The following is a 21,443-nucleotide window of genomic DNA, read 5'->3' as shown; positions in this document are numbered from 1 at the left end:
ACTCTGATGATGTGATCTGAGCCGGGGCCAGTTGGAGGCTACGCCAGTGTTCTTGTCTAAAATGCATTTAGCTCCTCCCTTGTGTCCTTTTAGAAAGAAGTTTGAAATTTTGCTTTGCTGATTAGTAACCAAAAAGCCCTCAAGACGTTCAAGTATAACCTGGTAGAAGTTAATAAAAAATCTGAATCCTTAGTTGAACTCACTCTCTGGTCTGAGAGTCTGTCTGTGAAGGGCTCAGCAGTTTTGTCTGTTTTAAAACACCTTCCTGACTACACAGGAGAACAGTGCCATCTAGATGCAGGGCAGCATGGAGCTAGGCCCCAAACAGCTACAACGGACAATTTAACGGCCTTCACGGTTACTGTGCCAAGTTTAGGTGAAAGTGCACACAGGATCCCTTTTATTTGTGTGTGAGAGCTTTCTCTTTAAACTGGTTTTTTTTTTTTCTCACATGCTTTCAAGAAGTGTAAGAATCTCTGTATCTCTCATGCTTTTCTTTTGCTTTTCTGGAGTAAGTATCTTCAGCTGTCTCATTTGAATATCATGCCTTTCTCTCTGTCTCCTTGCAATACATTTGTGACATGGTTCTAGTTACTCGTCTGGTTCACTCTAGTGGTTGTTTTATTTTGTTCCGAATACAGTCTCAATGGCCTTCTGCAAATACTGCCATGCCCATTAAATGTTCCACATACTTACTTCTTATTCATGTATTTGGCCATCTGTGCTGTTGCAAGCATTCAGCTGGTTTTCAAATGCTTTCGTGTCACAAAGAGGGATTAATGTGTGTTTTTGCATCGATTAACTCATAAGCATGGGTTTAAATCAGACAGCTTAATGTCTCTGTGACTCATCCACCCTTGAAACAGTCTATTTTATGTTTTTTATTATAGCAGAACTGGTCAATATTTAGTGACTTCAGTGTATAATAATAGAATTTTTGTTTCATTAACTATTCTAACAGATGTTGGTTGCTAAAATATGTTTGTCACTGAAGTGGGTGGTGGAGGAAACAGTTATAATGCTCTACTGTTTGGTTAATTTCCCACCCTGTTAGCCCCCATCTGTATGTGGAGGTTTTGTGGCTGTTGACAGTCGACCTACGCCTCAGGACAGTGGCCTCTTATGTGGTGGGCCAAATAAAACACAGTCTTTGTCAAAAAAAAAAAAAAAAATCCAGAGTCTGGCACCCAGTTCTTGCAAGACAGTTGTTGCCTACACTTCAAAGAACAAAGGGCACACTTTGTTCTTGGTCAAGAGAAAAAAGACAGTATTTACTGTGTTGTGTGAAACATGGGTCATAAACTGAGCAAGCAGCAAAGAGAAAACAAGCAGATGTTGTAAGGGAAGATTGGAGGGAAAGCATTTGTTGTTGGCTCTCGGTTCTGAGTGTATTTTATGTTTTGCCTTATTCTTGTAACTTTCCACTTCTTTCTGACCCTTATGATCTTCAACGAAACACCCAATTTTTTTAAAGATATTGTATAAAGACTGAACAATACATCCTCCATGCCATCAGTAACCTCTTCACTTCTGTACAGTAATTTTTCCAGCGAGGCAAGCCAGGCCGGCATGTACGGACCTTCAAGCCAATCAGAAGCAGCCGATGCAGCAGCAGGAGGTGCAGTTCCTCCCCCCTCCTCTTCATCTTCATCCTCCTCTCCCCCATCATCCTCAGCTTCAGCTTTTTGCCCCATCAACCCCTCCTCCCGACACATTGTAGAGCGTCAGTCCCGGATGCTCAACTTCAGGGTTGAGTACCGGCAGCGCTCTGTAGACTTGGTACTGGAGGAAGGCAGCACAGTCGGTGAGCACCACACAAATACACACCAATGGACATTCCACGTATAATACTCATCATAATAAACTGCCTTTTGTGCATAACTGTTAAGCTGAAATCTGATTTTTCCTCTGCATTGGTCTGCATAAACCTGATTTACAGGAGAAATCAAACAAATCCTTGAGACAGAGCTTGGGGTTCCAGTGTCCAAAATGCAGCTGAAGGGATGGAAGAGTGCAGATGTATCTGATAGTGTGAGTTGATAGACTTTAAAAACGTTTGTCACAAGCTTGCAAATGAGAAAAAGACAATGGACCAGAAAGGAAGAACAGCACTGGTGATATTAGCTAAACCTGTCTTATATATTTTCTTTCTTTTGTTTTTGCCTCTTAATCTTTATAAATGTGACTATTTTTAAATTGCAAATTTTAGCTGCATGTAATCTAACATTTACATCGTATATGTTAATTCCCTGCCTTGCCTGTACACGGTTACCATGTTATACTGTTTATTTCCATTTTTCAGATATAGATCAAATTCTTTTTTAGCATCAGAACATAGCATACATGAATTAGTTTTACACTGTTGTCCAAAATAAACCAAGATAAAACCATGAGTTCGTTCATATTAAACATTTGTGGCTCCACATCACTGGCCCTCATGCCTTCGCCTGTTGCGTATCCAACAATCAGTGAAACCATTTGTAAAAGTATATTTCCAATTCTAATCAAGTAATACAGAGTAAGAAGCTCCACTTCAAATATTTATTGGGAGATACTTAATTTCTTAGAGCTGGACAATATCCATTTACATGTAGCGAACACCAATTTATTCCCTCAACAATTCATCATCTCCATGGCTATAAATCTTCTCATTGAACTGAACACTTTTAAAGTTGTATGTGTGTATGTGTGTGTCTAATCAGACGGTGCTGAGGAGTTTACACCTGCCCAAGAACAGCAGTCTGTATGTCCTGACCCCAGACATCGCCCCTACTGCCAGCACCAGCAAAAACAGGTATTCAGTTCAGCACTCTCTTACTCTTCTTTTTATGTGTGATCTCATAATAAACCCTGATCCTCGGTCCATCCAGGTGCACATACACACACCATGAATTATTCCTGGTTGCTGGCAGAAGTGTAGTATGTAATATTGAACACCAGGTGGCGCTCTATATCCAGTGATGGAGAAGTTGACCACAGAATCCAGCCAGCAAATTCCATTTTCATTGGTATATTAAGAGACATTTGACCTGCTGCAGCACATTCATTTTCTCGCATCCATTGTGACATTTTGAGAAGAGTGTCTTCTGCCGCAATCTGTGTGTGTTGTGTAAATAATAATTTTTTCTTCCTTCTTTGTATCTTTAAGCCTGACATTGTTGCTTGCTGAAGGCTGTTTTGCATCTCATTCTTCGGAGTGTGTGTATATGATATCCACGCTTCATATCTATTATTTGTTCCTTTTTTCAAAACCCACCGTAGAGAATTGTCGAGAAAGCTTAATGGAGGTTGTTCTGTTCATCTCAGTGAATGCGTGGCCATAATAGCAACCTTTCCTTGTGAAATGTCAGGCAGCTCAATGTCAAGCCATAGCAGTAATACAATCACAGGTGGCAGCTGAACGTGGGATTGTCCTTTCAGCATTGTCAGGTAAACATCGTCCAAAGAAGTCATATTTCTCCCTTCATTTCGTGACCAGGAACCTTTTTATTTTTAATTTGAAGATAAGGGCATTGAACTAAAAAAAATAAATGTGTGGGAAGGTCCGTACTTCGTTGCTTAAGATATTTTGTAGTACTAGTTTTTTGCAATGTACGTATGGTTGGAGACTGTGAACGAAAAAAAAGATCAAGTCAACAGAGAATTATTTTTTTAAAAGACATTTAATATTGATAAATATTGTTGAAAGTAATGTTTCAAGAGACATTTGAGAAATGTTCTTTGAGATTCAGTTTACCAGATAAGAACAAAAGGCTAACTACAGGTACGACAGCTTTCAATCTAAATCCTAATTTAAAAAAAAAAAAAAAAAAAAAAAAAATATATATATATATATATATATATATATATATATATAAAATGGCCCAAGTTTGTTTGTTGCCAGTGGATTGAAAATAAAAATTGCACTGTAACTCTCCCCACATTTCCTCATATTTTCAGCCAAGCAAGCGTCCACATGTCACCAGCACACTTGTAAAAGAAGTCATTTGGCAGCTTGCCGCCTTGTCTGCTAGTTAGGCTAAGTGGTAGTTATATTGTATTGGCAGCTAATGGCCCTCATCTCCCCAGTCTTCGTTCCCTTGCTCTCTCCTCTCTGCCTCTCCTCGTCTTTTCCTTGTCTTCTCACTCCCCCACTGACTGCTGTGTCTTTTTAGCAGCACCGTTGCCATTTCTCCAAGTGTTATCGATATCATTTTGGGTGTCAGGAGCTCATTATTCTGTGTCACCTATTTTGGTTGCAGTTGGGGCTGAATGAAGTGGGTGGGCTTCAGTGTGTATGCACATGCATTTGTGTATACATGTGTGTGTGTGTGTGTGTGTGTATACGGTGACCCTGCTGTCATACTGGGACAGGATAGGTGACAGATCACAGAATATAGGGGGGGAAGTCCCCTGTAGTGGGACCAGACAAGCTGTTAGCCTGCAGTAAAAATAAACTGTGGTCACACCATATATCCACAGAACATGTAATATACTGTGCAGTGTGTGCAGATTTGTTGCAGTAGACAGAGCTGAGAGCCAGTAAAGGCCCCTGCCTGAACTTTGCAAGTAGGGAAACTCATTGTACCACTACCGTAGCTGCTGAAGGTACTAATGGGTTAGGACGAAATGAATTTTCTGATCTGGTACCACAACCTGTGTCTGCACAGGGAATGATGAACCAAATTAACTTGCTTAATATTATAGCTATAATAGTAACCACAGCTATAAGTCTCTGCAGTTATTTATTTTTACAGTATTTGAACTTTTCCCACTCTCACAATTGCTCAGAGAAGCGCACATTGTCTGTTGTCTCTTTGGGCTGTGTACAGCTGATTAAAAAAAAAAAACAAAAACAGATATACAGGTTTGTTTTGCTCATTTGAATTTCAGCTTCAGTCACTCATAGTGGTAGTATCAATGGACAGCTTGCATGACATGATTTTAACTGACAGAAACACAGTGTTGCTGTATGGTGGTTTGTGATTAATTGTGCACAGGTTACAGTGTTGTAGTTCAGTATTTGGGGATGGAATGCCATTGTAGGAACACGACTGTAATTCTGTTGTGTTGTGAAACCAAGATAAACGTCTAAATAGGGTGTAAATGTGTATTTGCTTACTATTTTTCTCAGTAAAAATTTTTTTATGGTTATAAATACTAGTGTCAAAGAATTAAACCAATGTCTTCACGTAATCTTAAATTATATATTTGGAGGTCAATGAAACTATCACTGTCTTCTAAACTGTATTTGCTAGTTTGTAGTTGTCGTCTGAAAAGACAGTTCTCCACCTAAATTTAAGTTCACAGTGTTTATTTGCTTCAAATTGTTGCTGAGTAAAAATGCAAATGTGCCATAAATGATAATATCCCTGGCAATTACTTTGTAGAGCTTGGCTCTTTCAGTACACACACCTAAACCAAACCGACTGATTAAATAGTGCTCCACTGTCATTATGATCCCGCTGAGTAAACTCCTCTTAGTTTTCTTGTTTGATTAGAAATAAATCTTGAGGCTTTGGGAGATTTTCCTTTGAGCACCAATCCATCTCAGGTAGTTATTTAGTTAGCGATGTGGTGTGCAGTTAGAACTGCAGTGTTAAAGCCCGGTCTGAAGACGTTTTTTCTCTGTGGCTATGTTGATGACTGGCTGTGAATACAAGAGGGTGTTGAGGAGGAGCTAATCTCCTGCATAAATGATGAAGGCCTTATGAATATTTCAATGGAACCTGTTTCCTTCCTCGTTTATTCTCCGCTTCAGCTCTCAGCAAGCACGTTTGCCAATGAAAGGTTATTTTAATTTGAACTCTCAAAGAAATTCCAAATTGCAAAAATGATTCATTAGGTTTTGTGTGTTTTTGTTGCGGCCTCCAACCCCCCACCTCTTCCTCTGTGTCTGCTATCCAGTGGCAGATACACAGATGCTTCAGGAAGATAGCTAACTGGTTAGCTAAAGCAACCCTGATGGGAAGTATCTAATGCTTAGCATTCTGGTTAACTTTGGAACAAGATGGCAGACCAAAACCGAGCAGAGCCTGAACGGTTTCGCATCCTCCTGCTTTGTTGTGGATGTAAAATGTGGAGGAGGTAAGGCGGGTGTGTGCTTCATGACCTCCTCTTTAAGTATCAGATGCGGGATGATCAGTTAGCATGTACTCTCCTGGCCAGTGTGTTTTTATGCTTGTCCTCAAATCAGTTGAAACACACATTATGGTAGTGAGTATGCAAGAGTGTGTGAGAGTTTTGGGATAATGTGCATGTGACAGAGTGTGTGTGTGTGTGTGTGTATGGGTATTTGTGTTTTGCAGGCACATGTCACATTGTGTGTGTGCGTGTGCGTCTCTGTGTCTGGCAGTGCTAGTTTAATAAGGTCTAGAGTCTGCTCTGTGCCGCAGGGACTCACAGCTTAGGCGATGGGCTTACCTCAGAATGAAACCAATCTGTTTAGCCTGCTCTTCTCCCCTGCAAAACGCTCCATTTTCTCTGTCCATAAAGTTAAATGACATTTTCCTCCCGGCACCCTTATGCCATGTCAAGTACCTCCAGAGATGTTGCAGGCTGACCTTGATGTCACAGAGTGTGTGTGTTGAGTGAGAAAGAGACCTCTGAAGGCAGAAGCAAACACGGAGACATCCAGATTTCAACCCTGTACTGCTTGAGGGACCTGCTTTTATCAGAAGACAGCAGCTTTGACAACATCAGTGGTGAAAGCGGTCCAGACAAAGGGATATTAGACTTGAAACATGGGTGTTTTGTTTATAAATGGAACCAGCAGGCCTCTTCAGACAGATGGGAAATGATGAGGAAATGACTCACTATGAATGGCAGTTTTTTTCCCCTCTGACTGCATTTGATATTTTGAGTTGCTATATTTGTACTATAGAGCACAATAAGTGATTTGATTTTTCAAAGTAAATCTTGAACAGAACTCTACCCACACACACACCAAATGGCTCGTCAGTCTGCCATAAATGACTGATAAGATGTTCTTTCTTTGCTTGGAAGGACAGAGTAACACTTCCACTCAGTTTACCCTCTATCTCTGTCTATTTAGGGGTCTAGCTGCCTGCCAGCAGTAGCTCGGGACTGTGTCCAAACATAATCATGATATTAGCTAGATCCTTATTTATGTGTCCCTACCCCTTCCATTTCTCCTCTCTCTCTCTCTCTCTCGCTCGTTCTCTCGCTCTCAAACACATATGCACACACATCTCTCTCATCCTTCTGCTCAGCCCTATTACATATGCATCCATCCTTCCCACTCCACACATTTCCAATCTTCCCCAGTTAGCTACAACAAACATTACATTTACATATTGATTTCGCAGTTTTAGTCAATGTAAATATGCTGTCATTACAGTAAATTTGAGCTTCTGTTAACATAAGCTCGTCCAGATCTGCACAGATTAAGGGTGTGATTGCATAATTAATGTGTGCGCTACATATTAATTCCCCCATCCCTCTCTTTCTCTCAACTCTTCCTCCTCTCCTTGGGTTCTGAGCCCTGATTAAGTGGCTGCTTCGGCCCTTAAGCCTCCCATTGATATTCAGCCTCACAGACCCAGCGTTTGCTCAAAACGCTACTTAACCTCACAGCTTATTGTAAATGAAGCTTCCAAAAGTTGATTCCCCCACCACCTCCTCTCTACGTGAAGCACACAAAGTGTCTACGTTTTCATTGTTCACAGACAGCGTCTCTGTCACTTCTGTAAGCTACTGAGAAACTACGATGCCAGTCCAGAAGCTCTGCTCTTCTAGGCCTCTTGGACAGGTCGTGTTTCTGCTGCCAGGTCTCAGCTCACAATGGAATCAGTACATGGCATCTGTTGTGAGACTGCTGACATCTCAGACCAGTGGTTGCATCTGTCTTTTTTGGCCCACCACAGTGTTGCATGTTGCTAAAAAAAAAAAGAAGGAATTATTACCGTTTTTTAGAGATTATTATGATTAAATAGACTGATTTGTAGATTGTTTACTGGTCCACTTATTCATTCAGTTGGAGGTGAGATATTATAGTAAGTCACATTACCTTTATTGGTTTTATTTATCCATCTGTGCGAGTATTGTTGTTCGTTTTTTGACTGATTGTTGTAATTCTACCCATTTCATCTAAAGCTGAAGAATCTTTCCCCCTGTTAAAACTGATGCAGACAGAGATAGTACCATAGTTCAGAAGCATTACATAGTCAATAGTCATACATTCATCAACAGGTCTCTGGCACAGCTTACAGCCTGTAATATATATTAATGGGTTTGAATTATAATTGATAAGACTATAATAACTATACAGTCATTATTATTGTGTCAGTTACAAAAGAGAGACAGGGACTGAAGAAGCTAAATACAGCAGTAATCCAGCAGCATCTGCTGAAGAGAAGTAGTGTATCATGATGCACAATAATGGCTCTTTAGTATTTGCTTCTTTGGCTTGAGAATAAAAGTAGTTGAAGTTCTGGTCCGTTGCTTTCAGCATAGTCCACTCTCCTTGGGTAGCTGAAAACTGATAGGGACTTGGCACGGTTTCCCAAAACAAGCAGGTTTTGAAAGCCAGGAAATCTGACTGGCAAAGCAGATTTCCGGCTTTCAAAAGCAATTGTGGAGTCGTTGGTAAAGGCCAACAACCCCATCAAACCCTGCAGATACGGTCAGCTGGTGCTACTGTATGTTACGTCACAGTTAAATCCTCCTTAGCAATAAGGCAGTTGATGGACACCATGCTGTTACTGTGCAGGTGGTCATAGCGGTGGTAGCCTGCTGTGCTGATTGCAGCTCTGGCCAGGCTTGTTAAGACACAATCAGTGAAGTGGGCAACTAGCCTCCCGAGGAGGCACCTACCTCCCTGTGGGCCAGCAGGCTGCAACTAGTTGACAAGTTTCAGCTTGCCCTTTACTTGACTCAGTCACTCTTAGCGATAATGTTTGTTTTTCTTTGCCCCCCCCCTTGTCTTTCTCTTTTGTCATTTTTCTGCTTCTGTTTTTTATTTATTTTACTGTGTTCATCCCTGTTTCTTACCATCTAAATTTTTTCCCCTCCTCTTTTAGCGCTCTTCAAGATTCGTTAAACCAGAACTTTCTCCTGGTCATCAGCCACCGTGAGGCTCAGAAGAACTACAACCTCAACTTCCCCGGCTCCAAAACCATACAGGAGGTATGTCACACAGACACAGACCATACAGGACATCAGAAAGTCAATTCATATGCACACGCACACACACACAAAAGCTCTCAGTGGCTCACCAGCAGACTCTCATATACATAATATTATTGTACCTGATTCTGGTTTCCCATAACACAGCTTTCATTCCATTTGCCAAACATTGCTAGTCTATCTCAGCCATCGATTCATTATTCATCACAAATGATCACATTTCCGAGCACATAATTACTCTCACAGCTGCGGTCTGGTACAACCCCCGCTTTTTCTCCCCACTCCTCCTACACTGCACCTTTCTCCCTCTCTCTCAGCAGTCTCAGCAGTTTAGGAGGCGGTTTAAATGACTGAACATTGTTTGATCTAGGCATGCGGGAGCAATGGAAAGAGACAGACTCCATTCATTTTCGTCATCTGAAACTAAACAGTAGATTTGGCAGTCTATGAAATATTTATAGTTACTCATACTGGACCCAGTGTGAAGCCAGTATACCTCTCTGTCCATCAGTTATTACTATCACAGCTGCAAAAGGATTACAGGCTGAAGAGCATGAAAATGTATAAGTGTGATTGCTTGCCTATGTAGATGAGTAAGCATGTGTGTATGTTTGGGCTCATGTGAGTTCAAATCAGCACTCTCCTACACACACATATGGGTATTACGGGCCTGTACTATCCTGCTCTAACTCCCCCCGTGCACAGACCTGAGCAGGCCTCATTTATTATTCACAGTGGGTAGCCTGCTGTCACAGGTGAGAGGAAAAAAGCTCCCCAAAGACTGATCAGCTAAGGAAAGAGTAGAGCCACTCTTACCTCATATGTAAATGAAGTAGTCATCTTTTGCACCAGATAAAAGTCTCTAGCTGTTTTCATTCCTGCGGTTGCTATGCATAATTTTGATTTCCTGTTTTTTTATTTAGGATATGGATGTTTTACATTGAGACTATTTAGTCTCAAGCAGTAGTGAAAGGTGTTCCTGCTCTTTTGCTCATTGCAGCCACTGTGGCTCGGGCCTGGCTCCTTAGTGTAGGTGAAGATCACACTAATAATAATCAGGCTACTAGCAGGGCTTGTAATGGTGCTAATTGAACAGATTAGTACAACCAACATCAGAACTGGAGGAGGGAGTTTGCCTCCCCAGTTTTCTACCTCTCCTCCCTCACTTGTTCCATTTTCTCCTCCCTCCGCCATCTCTCTTTTTCTCTCTCACTCTCTTCTCAGGCAGATGGTTTTTGATGAGCACCCACTGTGAACCTTAAGTGTTTCTGCTGGGATTACAAACACTGGGGAGGGGTCCCTGCGGTGTGGGAGGGGGGGACCATGGACACAGAAAGGAGGCGAAGGACTGGTGGCTTGGTGGGGGTGCTGTAAGAGGCCATGGGGGACAGAGAAGGGACAATGTGGGCTTAAACAGGCCTCCATGTCGTGGTCTTTTGCTTACGCATGCTTGTCTTTAGGCATCTCAAGGCCCCCTGCAGTGAAAATGAGGCCCAGAACTTTAACCTGCATAGATCTGGACTCTGTTTGCTCCACGTTGCCCATGTTCTTTATATATTTACTCTTTAGATCGGGAACAGGCTTCTTTCCTTCCTTAATAATGAAATGTGTGAGAAACTAATATATCATTACACCGTGCAGACACTGATTCAGATGATGGTTCAGCAGCCAGTGTGTCGAGTTACAGGTGCAAGTATAATCATTACAGGCAGTCAAGCCGTGGGTGACCGCAGTGATGTTGCTTTGGACTAACTTATGTATGCTATGAACTTATGGTCATTGGAAAGACGAGGAGTTAGACTGTGAAAATCTGAGGTAAAAACAATAATAAGACACAACAGTAGTGTATTTCTGTCATCATAAGAAGACTTAAGAATGCAACAAAGAAGTAACACCATATTCAGCCTTCCTGACTCCCCTTTCTCCTCATACTGTGTCCACTCACAGACACATATGGACTCCACTACAGAGCACCTTTCTCTCCCCATTCTCCCCTTTGTCTTAGATGAAGACTAGCTGATGGTCCCTGCTTGTGCATATCAATAGGGATAGAGTCCTGTCTTCTTGTTTGTCTTTGCCAGAGGCTCTGGCTTTGCCTTGTGGCTTTCAGGGAGCTGCCCTTGCCCCTCCCTTTCTATCCCTTCATTCTCCATCTCTCTCTCCCAGTGTCCCATCTCTACCTTCTTTCTTCTCCTTCTCTAGAGCACAGGGGTGTGTAGACTCTGATTGGCATTACCAGACAAGAGTGTGGGGGTAAGTTGCTGGCTAGCTTCTGAGCTAAGCTGGAGAGCAAATGTTTGCCAGGGAAGTAGAGGGTAGAATAGGGATGGCTGCTGGGTCCTGAGTTGTCCGTGACCAGACCAGTTGTCCTGGGGATTTCCCTCCTCTTCTGCCCCCCGGGGCTGGGCCTGGGCCCCATCCCTGCTCCGCAGCTGGGAGACATATAGGAACCAAATGCAGACAGAGCTACAGAGCTGAGAAAAAGAAGGCTGGATCGAAAAAGGAATGAAAGAAAGGCATCTGGTGCCTAGGGGAGACGAAGAAAGAGAGTGAGACAGAGAGAGAGCTTGTGACTGTTTAACGGAAACCTTTCCTTCTCTTTGATTTGCTTCCAGCCAGGGATTACAGGCAATTGGCATTTACAATGATTGGATCATTAATTTTGCCGTGAGGCGTATTGCCAGCAGCTCAGCACCACAGCCAGTCTAGCTAATGTTGTGTATAACTGGCTCGTACACCCCTGCCTCATCTCAACATGAACAGCAGCACACAAATCAGCAGAACTGCATTTGTTATTAAGACTTTTATTTAAATCCTCTACTGCTGTGTTAAACATATTTTCTTTTACATTTTAGCTTCTTTATGTACAAGTCAGGTTGATGGATACTTCTCATGAGCTGCTGCAGGCTTTCACAATTGGTAGCGTGTTTTCCTTATTAAGCCACACAGCCCAGTGTCATACATTGACATTACAACCGAACTCCATTGTTTTAGGTCAGACAAGTTTTGGCTGGTAATTGTCAGTAGGAATTTGCTATTTAAAATTTGTTATCCACAATCAAGGATTGAATATAATTGTTTTAATTTGTTGCAGTATAACTCATCAGTGAGATGGCTGTTTTGGCAGACAGGGGGCAGCATTAGACAGTGCTGCTCCCTCTGTGATTGCTGCTGTGGCAAACACATGCCTTGCTTTGTAGCTGGGGACTATGGCAAAAACTTCGGCTACCTGGAGAACCTAGGGCAAGGCATCGTGTCACCCTGTTGCTCGGTTACTATATATTCAAACTTAGTTTTTCTTTGATATGGTTGCATCAGATTCTCATAATATAGCTGCATATTTTTCACATGGTCAGCGAAGACCAGTGTAAATGTCTGGCTGCAGATCCTGGCGATGTAGTTTCAGGTGGGAAGGCCTGCTGTGTAGCTGTGTTTTCTTTCTGTGGTGAGATCAGGTTGTCCTCTGCCAGGTGTCTTTTGCTGTCTGCCTCCACTCTCCTCCTCCTCCACCTCTCACCTCAACTCTCTCTGTGGTGGGTGTAAGTTTGTTGTTTCTCTGATGCTGCTTTAACCTCTGACTGCAGCCTCTTCATTACTAGTGTTTATGCCTCTCCTTTCCTCCCTTTTCCCCTCTATTCATCGGCCGGCCAGCCGGTCAGTCAAATCCCTGTAGTCCGGCTGGTCAAACATAGATATTACACTCTGTAATAACACTGGCCACCCGCTCTGACCCCAGCCTGCTATCCTGGCCATAGCCTCTCTTCATAAGGATAGGCACTGCGCAGTGTGATGTGGGATTTACGATAGAAAGACAAAGGATGGACTGTGCCACTCATTTATTATTGTTCTTTTATTTTTTTCTCAGCTTGTTTGTACTGCAGATTGCTTTGCTGTGCCAGGCCCAGCACAAATAAAAAATAATTTCTCTCAGCCATTGATAAATTGGATAGAATATGCACTGTTGCTTTGATAAAGGGATAAATTCAAATTTAAATATGAGCACCCCATCGTGTGTCTGTCTTAGACACCCACACAAGTACATATACAGATGCACAATGTCGTAATATCCGTGTGTTAAGGTGCAAGTGTCCAAGCAAAGTCTGCCCCCACAGTCTTCCTAGTCAGTGTTTTGCAGCTGCTTTCCTGCTTTGCCTGACATTGGCTTTGACTTTGTGTTTGTAGCGTTCTTTAAGTTTCCACCTCCATGATCACCAGCCGTGCATATGCCCAAGGATCCATCTCTCATCAGTGCTTTTTACAAAGACAGGATTTGACCCGTGTGTGGAGGGATCTTTGTTCCACAATAGACAGTTTTCTCAGCATCAGTGTCCAGCCCTGCGAGCCCGAAGGGCAGAATTCTGCCGAACAAATGCATTAAAATCCACGGCCGCCAGCGCTCAGACGCCGACGGAGCTTTGATCAGCTTCGGCTGGCGCACATCAGGCTGGCGTTAGGGCTTTAAACCAACAACCCACTGGACGGTGTAACACGGCGCTCAGTGGGACAGGCGCTGCTGGCTGCTAACTGTTTAAAAGCATGGAATGTTATTAAGTGATGCAGATACAGCGTCCGCGCATGAATGGGAGAAGAGAAATACTGTTCATTTCAGAGCGTGGGGCTGTTGTTGCTGGGCATTAGCTGTGGCATCTGAAGAATGCTGATAACACTGGCTGTCTTTTTTTTTCTCCTCCTCCCTCCTTTTGACTTATCTCCTTAGTTCTTTGCCTCCATCCTAGTTTTCCCTCATGCCGCTGAATGGAAAGCCCTTTGAATATTTTCCAATTATAATGATGCTAAGACAGTTACTTTTACAGACAGGAAGTGATGATTTTTTTTATACTTTTTACTGTTTTTTTGTGATTTGAATATACAGGAGTAATTTTAACGTTCCTTTGTTTGCAGGTGAAGAGGAACATTTCAGACTTGACCAACATCCCAGTCCGGCATCAACAGTGGGAGGGATGGCCTGCATCAGCATCTGATGACTCTGTAAGAGGCACACACACTAAAATATGATTAAAAAAAAAATTAAGGCATGTTATCCAAACTTACTATAACAGTTCTACAGCAAAAATCTTTACCTTTCATCACTTTATTTTGTGGTGTAAATGTTGCGTGTATGTTGCCCCTAGTAGTTCTTGGTTCCAAGACTGTGGTCTTAAAGATAATTCTAAAAGTCAAGCACAGAGTTAAGTCCATCATTTACAGAATATTAATTTACATTATTTTTAATAATTGCAAAGTGCAGTGGCGACTGTTCCACCCTCTGTGTCTTTGCCTCTGTAATCCATGCCAAAACCATCTGTCAGAAGCATGAGAGTAAGATGTTGAGGCTAATTAAGATGTCAAAGACGATTCCCATCCTGTGTCCTCTATCTGTGGACATTAAAGCTCACATCATTGAGTCCCACTGACCTCTCCCATCCCAGGGTCGCTCTTCCCAGCCATTCACCCTGCACACAGTCAAGCTGATCAGAAGCGGCCCTCATATAGAACCTCAAGGAACCTCTGACCCCTTTTGTCTCACCCCTTCTTTGACAGCATATGTGTTCCCATGCAAATTGTATGGGATGGTTTATCCTGCAACATTTAGGAGCTGTTGTGCACACATTCTTGTGTTAACCCCTGGCTAACGTTTTCCTTTTAGATCTATGTGATTGCTGTTTGGTTTGGAGTATTGGTATTGACTTTGTTTCTTTTTTTCCCCAAGTGTTATCATGTGTCCCATGCCATAATTGGCTAGGCTTCAGGTTTTTATTTATGTTTTGAGTGGCAGTGCACATTTGTACATATACAGATTTGTACATTTGTACAAATGTACATTTTATGTACATATACATATGCACATTATAAACCACAGTTGTGGTTCTTTAAGTTTACACCTCCATGATTATTAACCATGGTTGTGGTTAATAATGATGGACCGTTTTCTATGGGGCACAGTCTGTTCTATGCCAGCCATTATTCGTTTTTCAAAAACTCCAAGTGAATGAACACTAACTGTACTCCAAGAAGAAAAACTTTTAAGGTTAAGCAGAGGAAGCAAATATGTGGCACCATTAATGTGCTTGAAAGGGGAAAGGATAAAAGGTTTCACTACAGGAGATTTTCTTTATTTTGTTCCATTAGATCTCACAACGGGCAATTGTACACCTAGTAACGATCAAACAAACCACCAGCGAACATGCTCATGTATTATGAGAACAAATGAATTATTTTTCAAGATTGCAACCACAACATGCAGCTTGCACTGCTCTTTTTCACACTAACAGAGGAAGAGAGCTAACCATAGACAAGTTGTTGCTCTGTCCAGCTGCAGCAGGTTCAGCTGGGAATTTGTGAAAATATAAAGGAAAGGGAACAAAGATCAAGTTAATTACTTGTGTATCTTTAGAGACTGAGTCACCACTGTACTAATGCTGATGGTAGAGATAGACAGAGGTAGTTGAGAGCACAGCCATGACCATAGTAAAATCTTGGTGGAAGACGCCTCCATTTGGGCTGAGCAGGCTGGTCAGCAGTTGATTTCCCCATCCATTATAAAAGTTTTTGAACACTGGCTGCCCAGTAATACTGTAAGGAATTGGGAAGGGTGAGTCCTCCTGACAGTTCGGGAAGCTACAAGATTATCTTCTGCATAAACACCAGTTAAACACCAAAATTAATTGGGCCAAAGAAATGTAGATGCTGATTGTCTGATTTAGTAAAAAACTTTTTTTTGTAATTAGTGTGGGAATATGTTGAAAAAAGATAAAGAAATTTGGGTAAAAGAGCCATTTTGATCAGACCTAACTGGCCTGCCAAGATCAGTAATCCTTGAAATTACAGTTGAAGATGTCTGCTAAGGACTTCATAATGAAAATACAGAAATATTTAAACCTGCTCTCTACTAGTGCTGCACAATTAATCTAATCGCAATCGCGATGTCACGCTGTGCGATTACGTAAGCGCATAAAAGACTGCGATTTGCGATTTAATGTCATGTTTAATGTAAACCAATGTGGAGTAATTGACGGCACATCCACACGCTGTGGGCAGCCGCAGGTATGGTCACGTGACTACCCGGCTTTCAGCAAACAGTAGTGACCGACGTAGACGCTGAGGAGGAACACGAGGGACAAGCAGAGTTGGTGGCGAAAAAAAAAATGCTACTTCTGTTGTATGGCCATACTTTGGATTCAGGTATGACGACCCTGAACAGCAAGACGTGCTGTGTAAAACCTGCAAAGCTAAAGTCGCTACGTCCCGAGGTAATACGACCAATCGCTATCAACATTTGAGACAACACACAGAAAAATTCGACGAGTGCATGCAAATAAAAGTCCAACCAAGTAACGTGAAAGATAAAACTGAAAACCGCCTGAAAGAACCACAACGTACTATCACGGATACATTTTGAAAATATCTTTATTTTCAAACTTTTATTTATTTTTTGATATTAAGTTATTTGGAACAAACAGTCTGTACTCTTCAGGTTTTGTATTTTTGTGTGTGTCATGTGTATGTTTTGAGTTGAGAAATACACAAACTAGCATTATTCTGTGTTGTCCCTGATATTCAAGCAAGTGGACTCATGACACCATTCACTTATAATATCGTAATCGCAATCGCAAATCGCAATATTGTCCACAATAATCGCAATCGCACGTTTTCATCAAATCGTGCAGCACTACTCTCTACCCATTTGAAAGGAACTATGTCACGTGGCAAATCCTCTGCTAGATATTTAACTGCAAATAGTTTCAAAAAGTTCCAAAGTAAGTTATCCTGATAGCAAGCTGAATTGTTTTCAAACGTTTAAAGTAACGCAAGGGATTTAGAGTTTGACATAAATAGAAGTAGGTCGACAACCTACCCTGGAATACAGCCCAATGGCTAGAGGCTCAGTGACACAGCAAAGAATAAGGTGGACAGTGCACCCCTGTCTTGTGCTGAAAGGAGGATGAGATTGTTCATTTGCACAGACACCACTAGGGATGAGTATAACAACTTAACCATGAGATGAAATCAGGACCCAGACCAAACGTTTTTCAATTCCATTGCCAAGCAGTTCCAACCAATCTCTATTTAATGTTCTATTTTTTATCTTTGTATTTTTGTGATCTGTACTGGTGATCAGTGCACCTTAGCCTGTCCCCAAAGGTAGCTATGGATATGATGGCGAGGGATCATGAACAGGCTGCAGCTCATTGTGGCATCATAGGCCCAGTCGGCACCTGGCTAACACACATCTGCAGGGTCTGTGTTTCCTGGATGAGGAGATATTAAAAAGCACAGAGACAGAAATGTAATAATGGCCTCTGCTCTAGCCACCGCTCTCTTATTGAAACGTCTGAAGGTATTAACAGAGAAAGCCCAGGGCTTGGCTGGCCTAGCAGGCGGGTAGGGAGCCAGTATTAGTGTCTAGCTCATTAGCCCAGTCTCATCTCTCGGGGTTTGGGCCAATAAACATGGCAGCCAGAGGCCCCAGATTACGTTTAGCTCTGCACACTAGCCCGCTTGCAGTGGAATCGATTACTACTTAACTCTGCTTTGCCTTTAAGTGTGTGATAAAACTGTGTTTGCCTGCTTGCATTTACTTTGTGTGTGTATATTTGCATTTGTTTGTTTGCAAATGTGCCTGACTTACTGTACACACAGTGTCTATGGCTGGGTATCAAATCTCAGAACTTGGTAATATTATACTGTTTTTTTTTTTTTTTTTTTTTGGAAGTAAGGTTCATGACATTCATTCATAACTTTAGGAATTTGTTGGTGTATGGTTTAAATGAAAAAAGAATTAATGTTTTTCAAATATGTTAAGTACTTATGTCATCTCATTGATCAGCTGGCTCGTAGTATCTCCTGTCAGTTGCTCTTGTGTTCTGAGAAAGTTATTTGAGAAGCCGTATTGTTAGTTTAATTATGTTATGTATTGTTAAGAGCGTAGAAAATTAGTTTTTAGAAAGACATTCTCACCTTTCGGGGAAACTAGTAGTTATGTGTTGCGTCACCCTCCCTGATACAGTCCACTCAATGTGTTTCATTGTTTATTGTGCCCTGAATTATTCAGGACCTTATGGAGAGTTGAAATTGGATCAGGGTGGATAATGCTCAAATAGCGGTGAACAACACATAAGTTTATTCACACCACTCTGTTATTGTATGTGGTGTTAGACTAAGGAAGTTGAATGTAAAAGGAAGTGGCACAAAGTGTATTTGAAGCAGTAGCAATGGCAGGTATTGCTCATTTGTAGCAGGCAGATTGTGTGAACATGGGTCACGTAGTTACACATATTTTAAATCTTCATCAACTTCTACATTGTGAGCCTCAAATGTGGCTGCTGATGAAAACACCTTTTCTCTTGTAAGTATATCAAACGTTGTCCCAGTTGGATTTTAATCTTTCTTGCTTTTTTTTTTTTTTTTTTTATCATGCTGTGTAATGCTGGTGTAACATTTACCTAAAGCACACTTAACATGTGAAAGTACACCTGTCACTCATTTGACAGCAATTACAATTTTTCTTAAGTACATTTATATAGCAGGTGCTGTAATTCCAATGTTCTTCACAAATTAGAAGACAGTTTGTTCTATTTACCACAGTAGCCAAACGGAGGATAATGTAGGGAAGCACTCTGTCTTTTTTGTGCGTTTGTTTTGGCATTTCTTTTCATTTTCATCAGGTTTATGGCATCACAACATTCTTGATTGCACTGGAAAATTCCTCCATCAGAGAAAAGTACACTCGTTGGACTCTGCAATAGTTAAAACTTGATGGAATTCATTTTACTCCAGTAGATTAAAACAAATACTCTGGCATTATTTTCAAATACCATGATCTAGCTTTGCCTCCAAATTCCTCCTGATTCTTGTGGCTTTGGCAAAGCCGTTCGGAGCAGTGCTGAAGATGATGACAGAGGTCTTGGCAGCAGTTGATTTAAGAGGCCAACAGGACGTTAACTTCTTGTGCTGTTTGAAATACACTGATTGAGCCTCCTCTGTCTCCTTCTCCTCTTCTACTCCTTCGCCTGAACAAGACAGCATGTAGAGTTTCCAGACAGGCCTCATCTCATTGGAGCCATTTGATTGGCAGTCTATCCTCCACACCTGTTGGAATGATTGACAGACAGTGGGACATCCTTATTACATCCCCTCATCTCCTCGCCCACTGCCACCGCCCACCCTTCCTTCTCGTCAGTAATTGCTGACATTTATGCAGTGTTTCATGGTGTTTGCTAATGTATTAATGCAGTGGAGCCTCAAAGAGGTGCCTTGCCTTGTAGGCCAGCACCTCCCTCCATTTCCCAGCTGGCAATAATGGAATCTTCTCCTACCTGATAGGGGCCTGTGGAACTGAGGGTTTATTGAAGGGGGGCCTGGTGGTTTCCGTAGCAACAGAGCTCAGATGTAAGCTCAGGCAGAGCCCCCCTCCCTTGTGTAACTGGCTGCCTTCAGGTGACATTCAGCACTGAGTTAGTCTGTCAGTCTCATTTTCTAACAGTTTTTATGCTTTCTGTGAAGCTCCCATCTCACTGAAGTTTATGTTTGCAGAGGAGGATGTTCTTCTTCATTAGCTCAGTCACCTTTTTGACCCCCCCCCCCCAAACACACACACACACACACTGTGTAAGAGCACAAAGCTCAACAGCTTAGATGAACGAGATAACACCACAACTCCCACTGTTAAGCATCCCACAAATCCAGCAGCATTTATTTATACCTTCCATAGCTTCTAGCTCAGTATTTGCATTTGGATGTTAGTGTATGTACATTTCCTTGCTGACACTCTTTGTACAAGTCCCCAGATACTTATCATGAGAGTCATATCTTCAGCAAGGCTCAAAAGAGCCTGAACAACAGGTGTTAAGGGTGGGGCACACTTGGCCTGTCTTCTTTTTTTTTTTTTTTTTTTTTTTACATTGTTCTCCCTTCCAAATCTTAATTTTTATCATGTATGCACTATTTCCCTGTACGTTTTCCTCTATCCAACTCTTTTCCCTGTGCTGTCATTTTTTTCCTCATCTCCCCTTCTTTTTCATTGTTCTTCCCTTGCTCCATCAAAGAGAAGAAGTGGAGTAAGGTGGTAGTGTGGTTGTGATTGCCGTCAGTGCAGCTGTCAGTAGTAATTATCTCACACTCACAGCCAGACACCTAATCCAAACACTGCCTACACCAGAAAAGAAAAAATGAAACACAGAAAGAATGAAGGGAGAGAAAGGGAGAAAAAGAAGGATAGAGAAGGGAAGAAAGGGTTGAAGGGGAGAGGCAAAGGAGGGAGGGGGTTAAGGGAGAGAAAATTCTTTCCCTGTATCGGCCCCTGAATGCTTAGAGCCTCAATGCAAGTGTTAATTAAAAGAATCCAAAAAAGAAGAGCCAGTTCCTTTGTGTGGAGATGTGGGAGAGGGTCATTTGGGGGGGGGTTAACCTCATCCCCCCACCCCCCGTGCCCTGCGGCGCTTCAGCCTTGTTTCCACGTTTTACCACTGAGCCTCCAAGCTGCACTTGTGTACCTCAACATCGGGAGAAGCCATGGGGTCAAAGTGAGGAAGAGGATTGAGAGGCACTCAACTCATTTTTTTCCCTTTTCACCTCCCCTCCTTGAGTCCATGTCAGCCCAAACCCTCCATGCTGTCTTTGACAGGGGAAGTGATCAACTTTATTTATACACTTATTAGACCCTCAAGTGAAAGCCGCTCATTGTGAGTAGTGGGGGTAAAGGGTTTATTGGGATCCTCTCTTCAGCCGCTGCTAAGATTCTCACGTTTGATTGCCACTCAGTTGGGGAATAGGTGGAATCTACTTGGGGCCATTCTGTCACTTGCTCAAAACTCAGACCATGTATGTCTTTGTCTGGCTCAATACCTATAACGCTCTCAGTGTTGATTCAACCTTCAGGCCTGGCACCAACACATCTTCAGAGACCATAGTTTTTCTTTAAATTACTAATGTTTTCTCTTGTTGAAAATCTGCTGCTAACTTACTTTATTTCTGACTCTTGGCAGAATGATGGTTTTTTTCCATTTCTTTGTAAAATTTTCTGGAGAGATATGAATAACATAGGACCAGAGAACTAAATTAGTTAGAGTTAAGTTACATGAGTAGAGAGAAGGCAATTCGGTTAAGTGTTCTTCGTAGGTGTTCCTGGGATACTGAGCTGCTCTTGCTGTGACACTTACATACTTCTCATGGTCAAGAGCACACTTGCTACTAATTCGTAATACACAAGAAACACTATCTGTGTATTTTTTGTGTGCACACCTCTGTCACTGTGTTTGGCGTAATTGGCTGTTCATGGCCTCACAGGAGAGGTTTTAATTCAGTGAGAAACGCAAGTT

The 21,443-nt window shown here is 42.0% G+C and overlaps 1 protein-coding gene across 1 annotated transcript in view; it reads left to right on the top strand.

The window, feature by feature from the left end:
- Positions 1-21,443, top strand: part of faf1 (Fas (TNFRSF6) associated factor 1) — a 57,422-nt gene that overhangs the window by 5,807 nt on the left and 30,172 nt on the right. The window contains exons 4-8 of the mRNA XM_041041007.1: positions 1,539-1,804; positions 1,940-2,031; positions 2,703-2,794; positions 9,021-9,126; positions 14,029-14,115. Of these exons, the coding sequence (XP_040896941.1) occupies positions 1,539-1,804; positions 1,940-2,031; positions 2,703-2,794; positions 9,021-9,126; positions 14,029-14,115 (643 nt within the window). The remainder of the gene's footprint in view (positions 1-1,538; positions 1,805-1,939; positions 2,032-2,702; positions 2,795-9,020; positions 9,127-14,028; positions 14,116-21,443) is intronic.

Source organism: Toxotes jaculatrix, chromosome 6 (genome assembly GCF_017976425.1).
Source record: "Toxotes jaculatrix isolate fToxJac2 chromosome 6, fToxJac2.pri, whole genome shotgun sequence".
NCBI lineage: Eukaryota > Metazoa > Chordata > Actinopteri > Toxotidae > Toxotes > Toxotes jaculatrix.
This window is presented reverse-complemented; position numbering and strand designations above follow the sequence as displayed.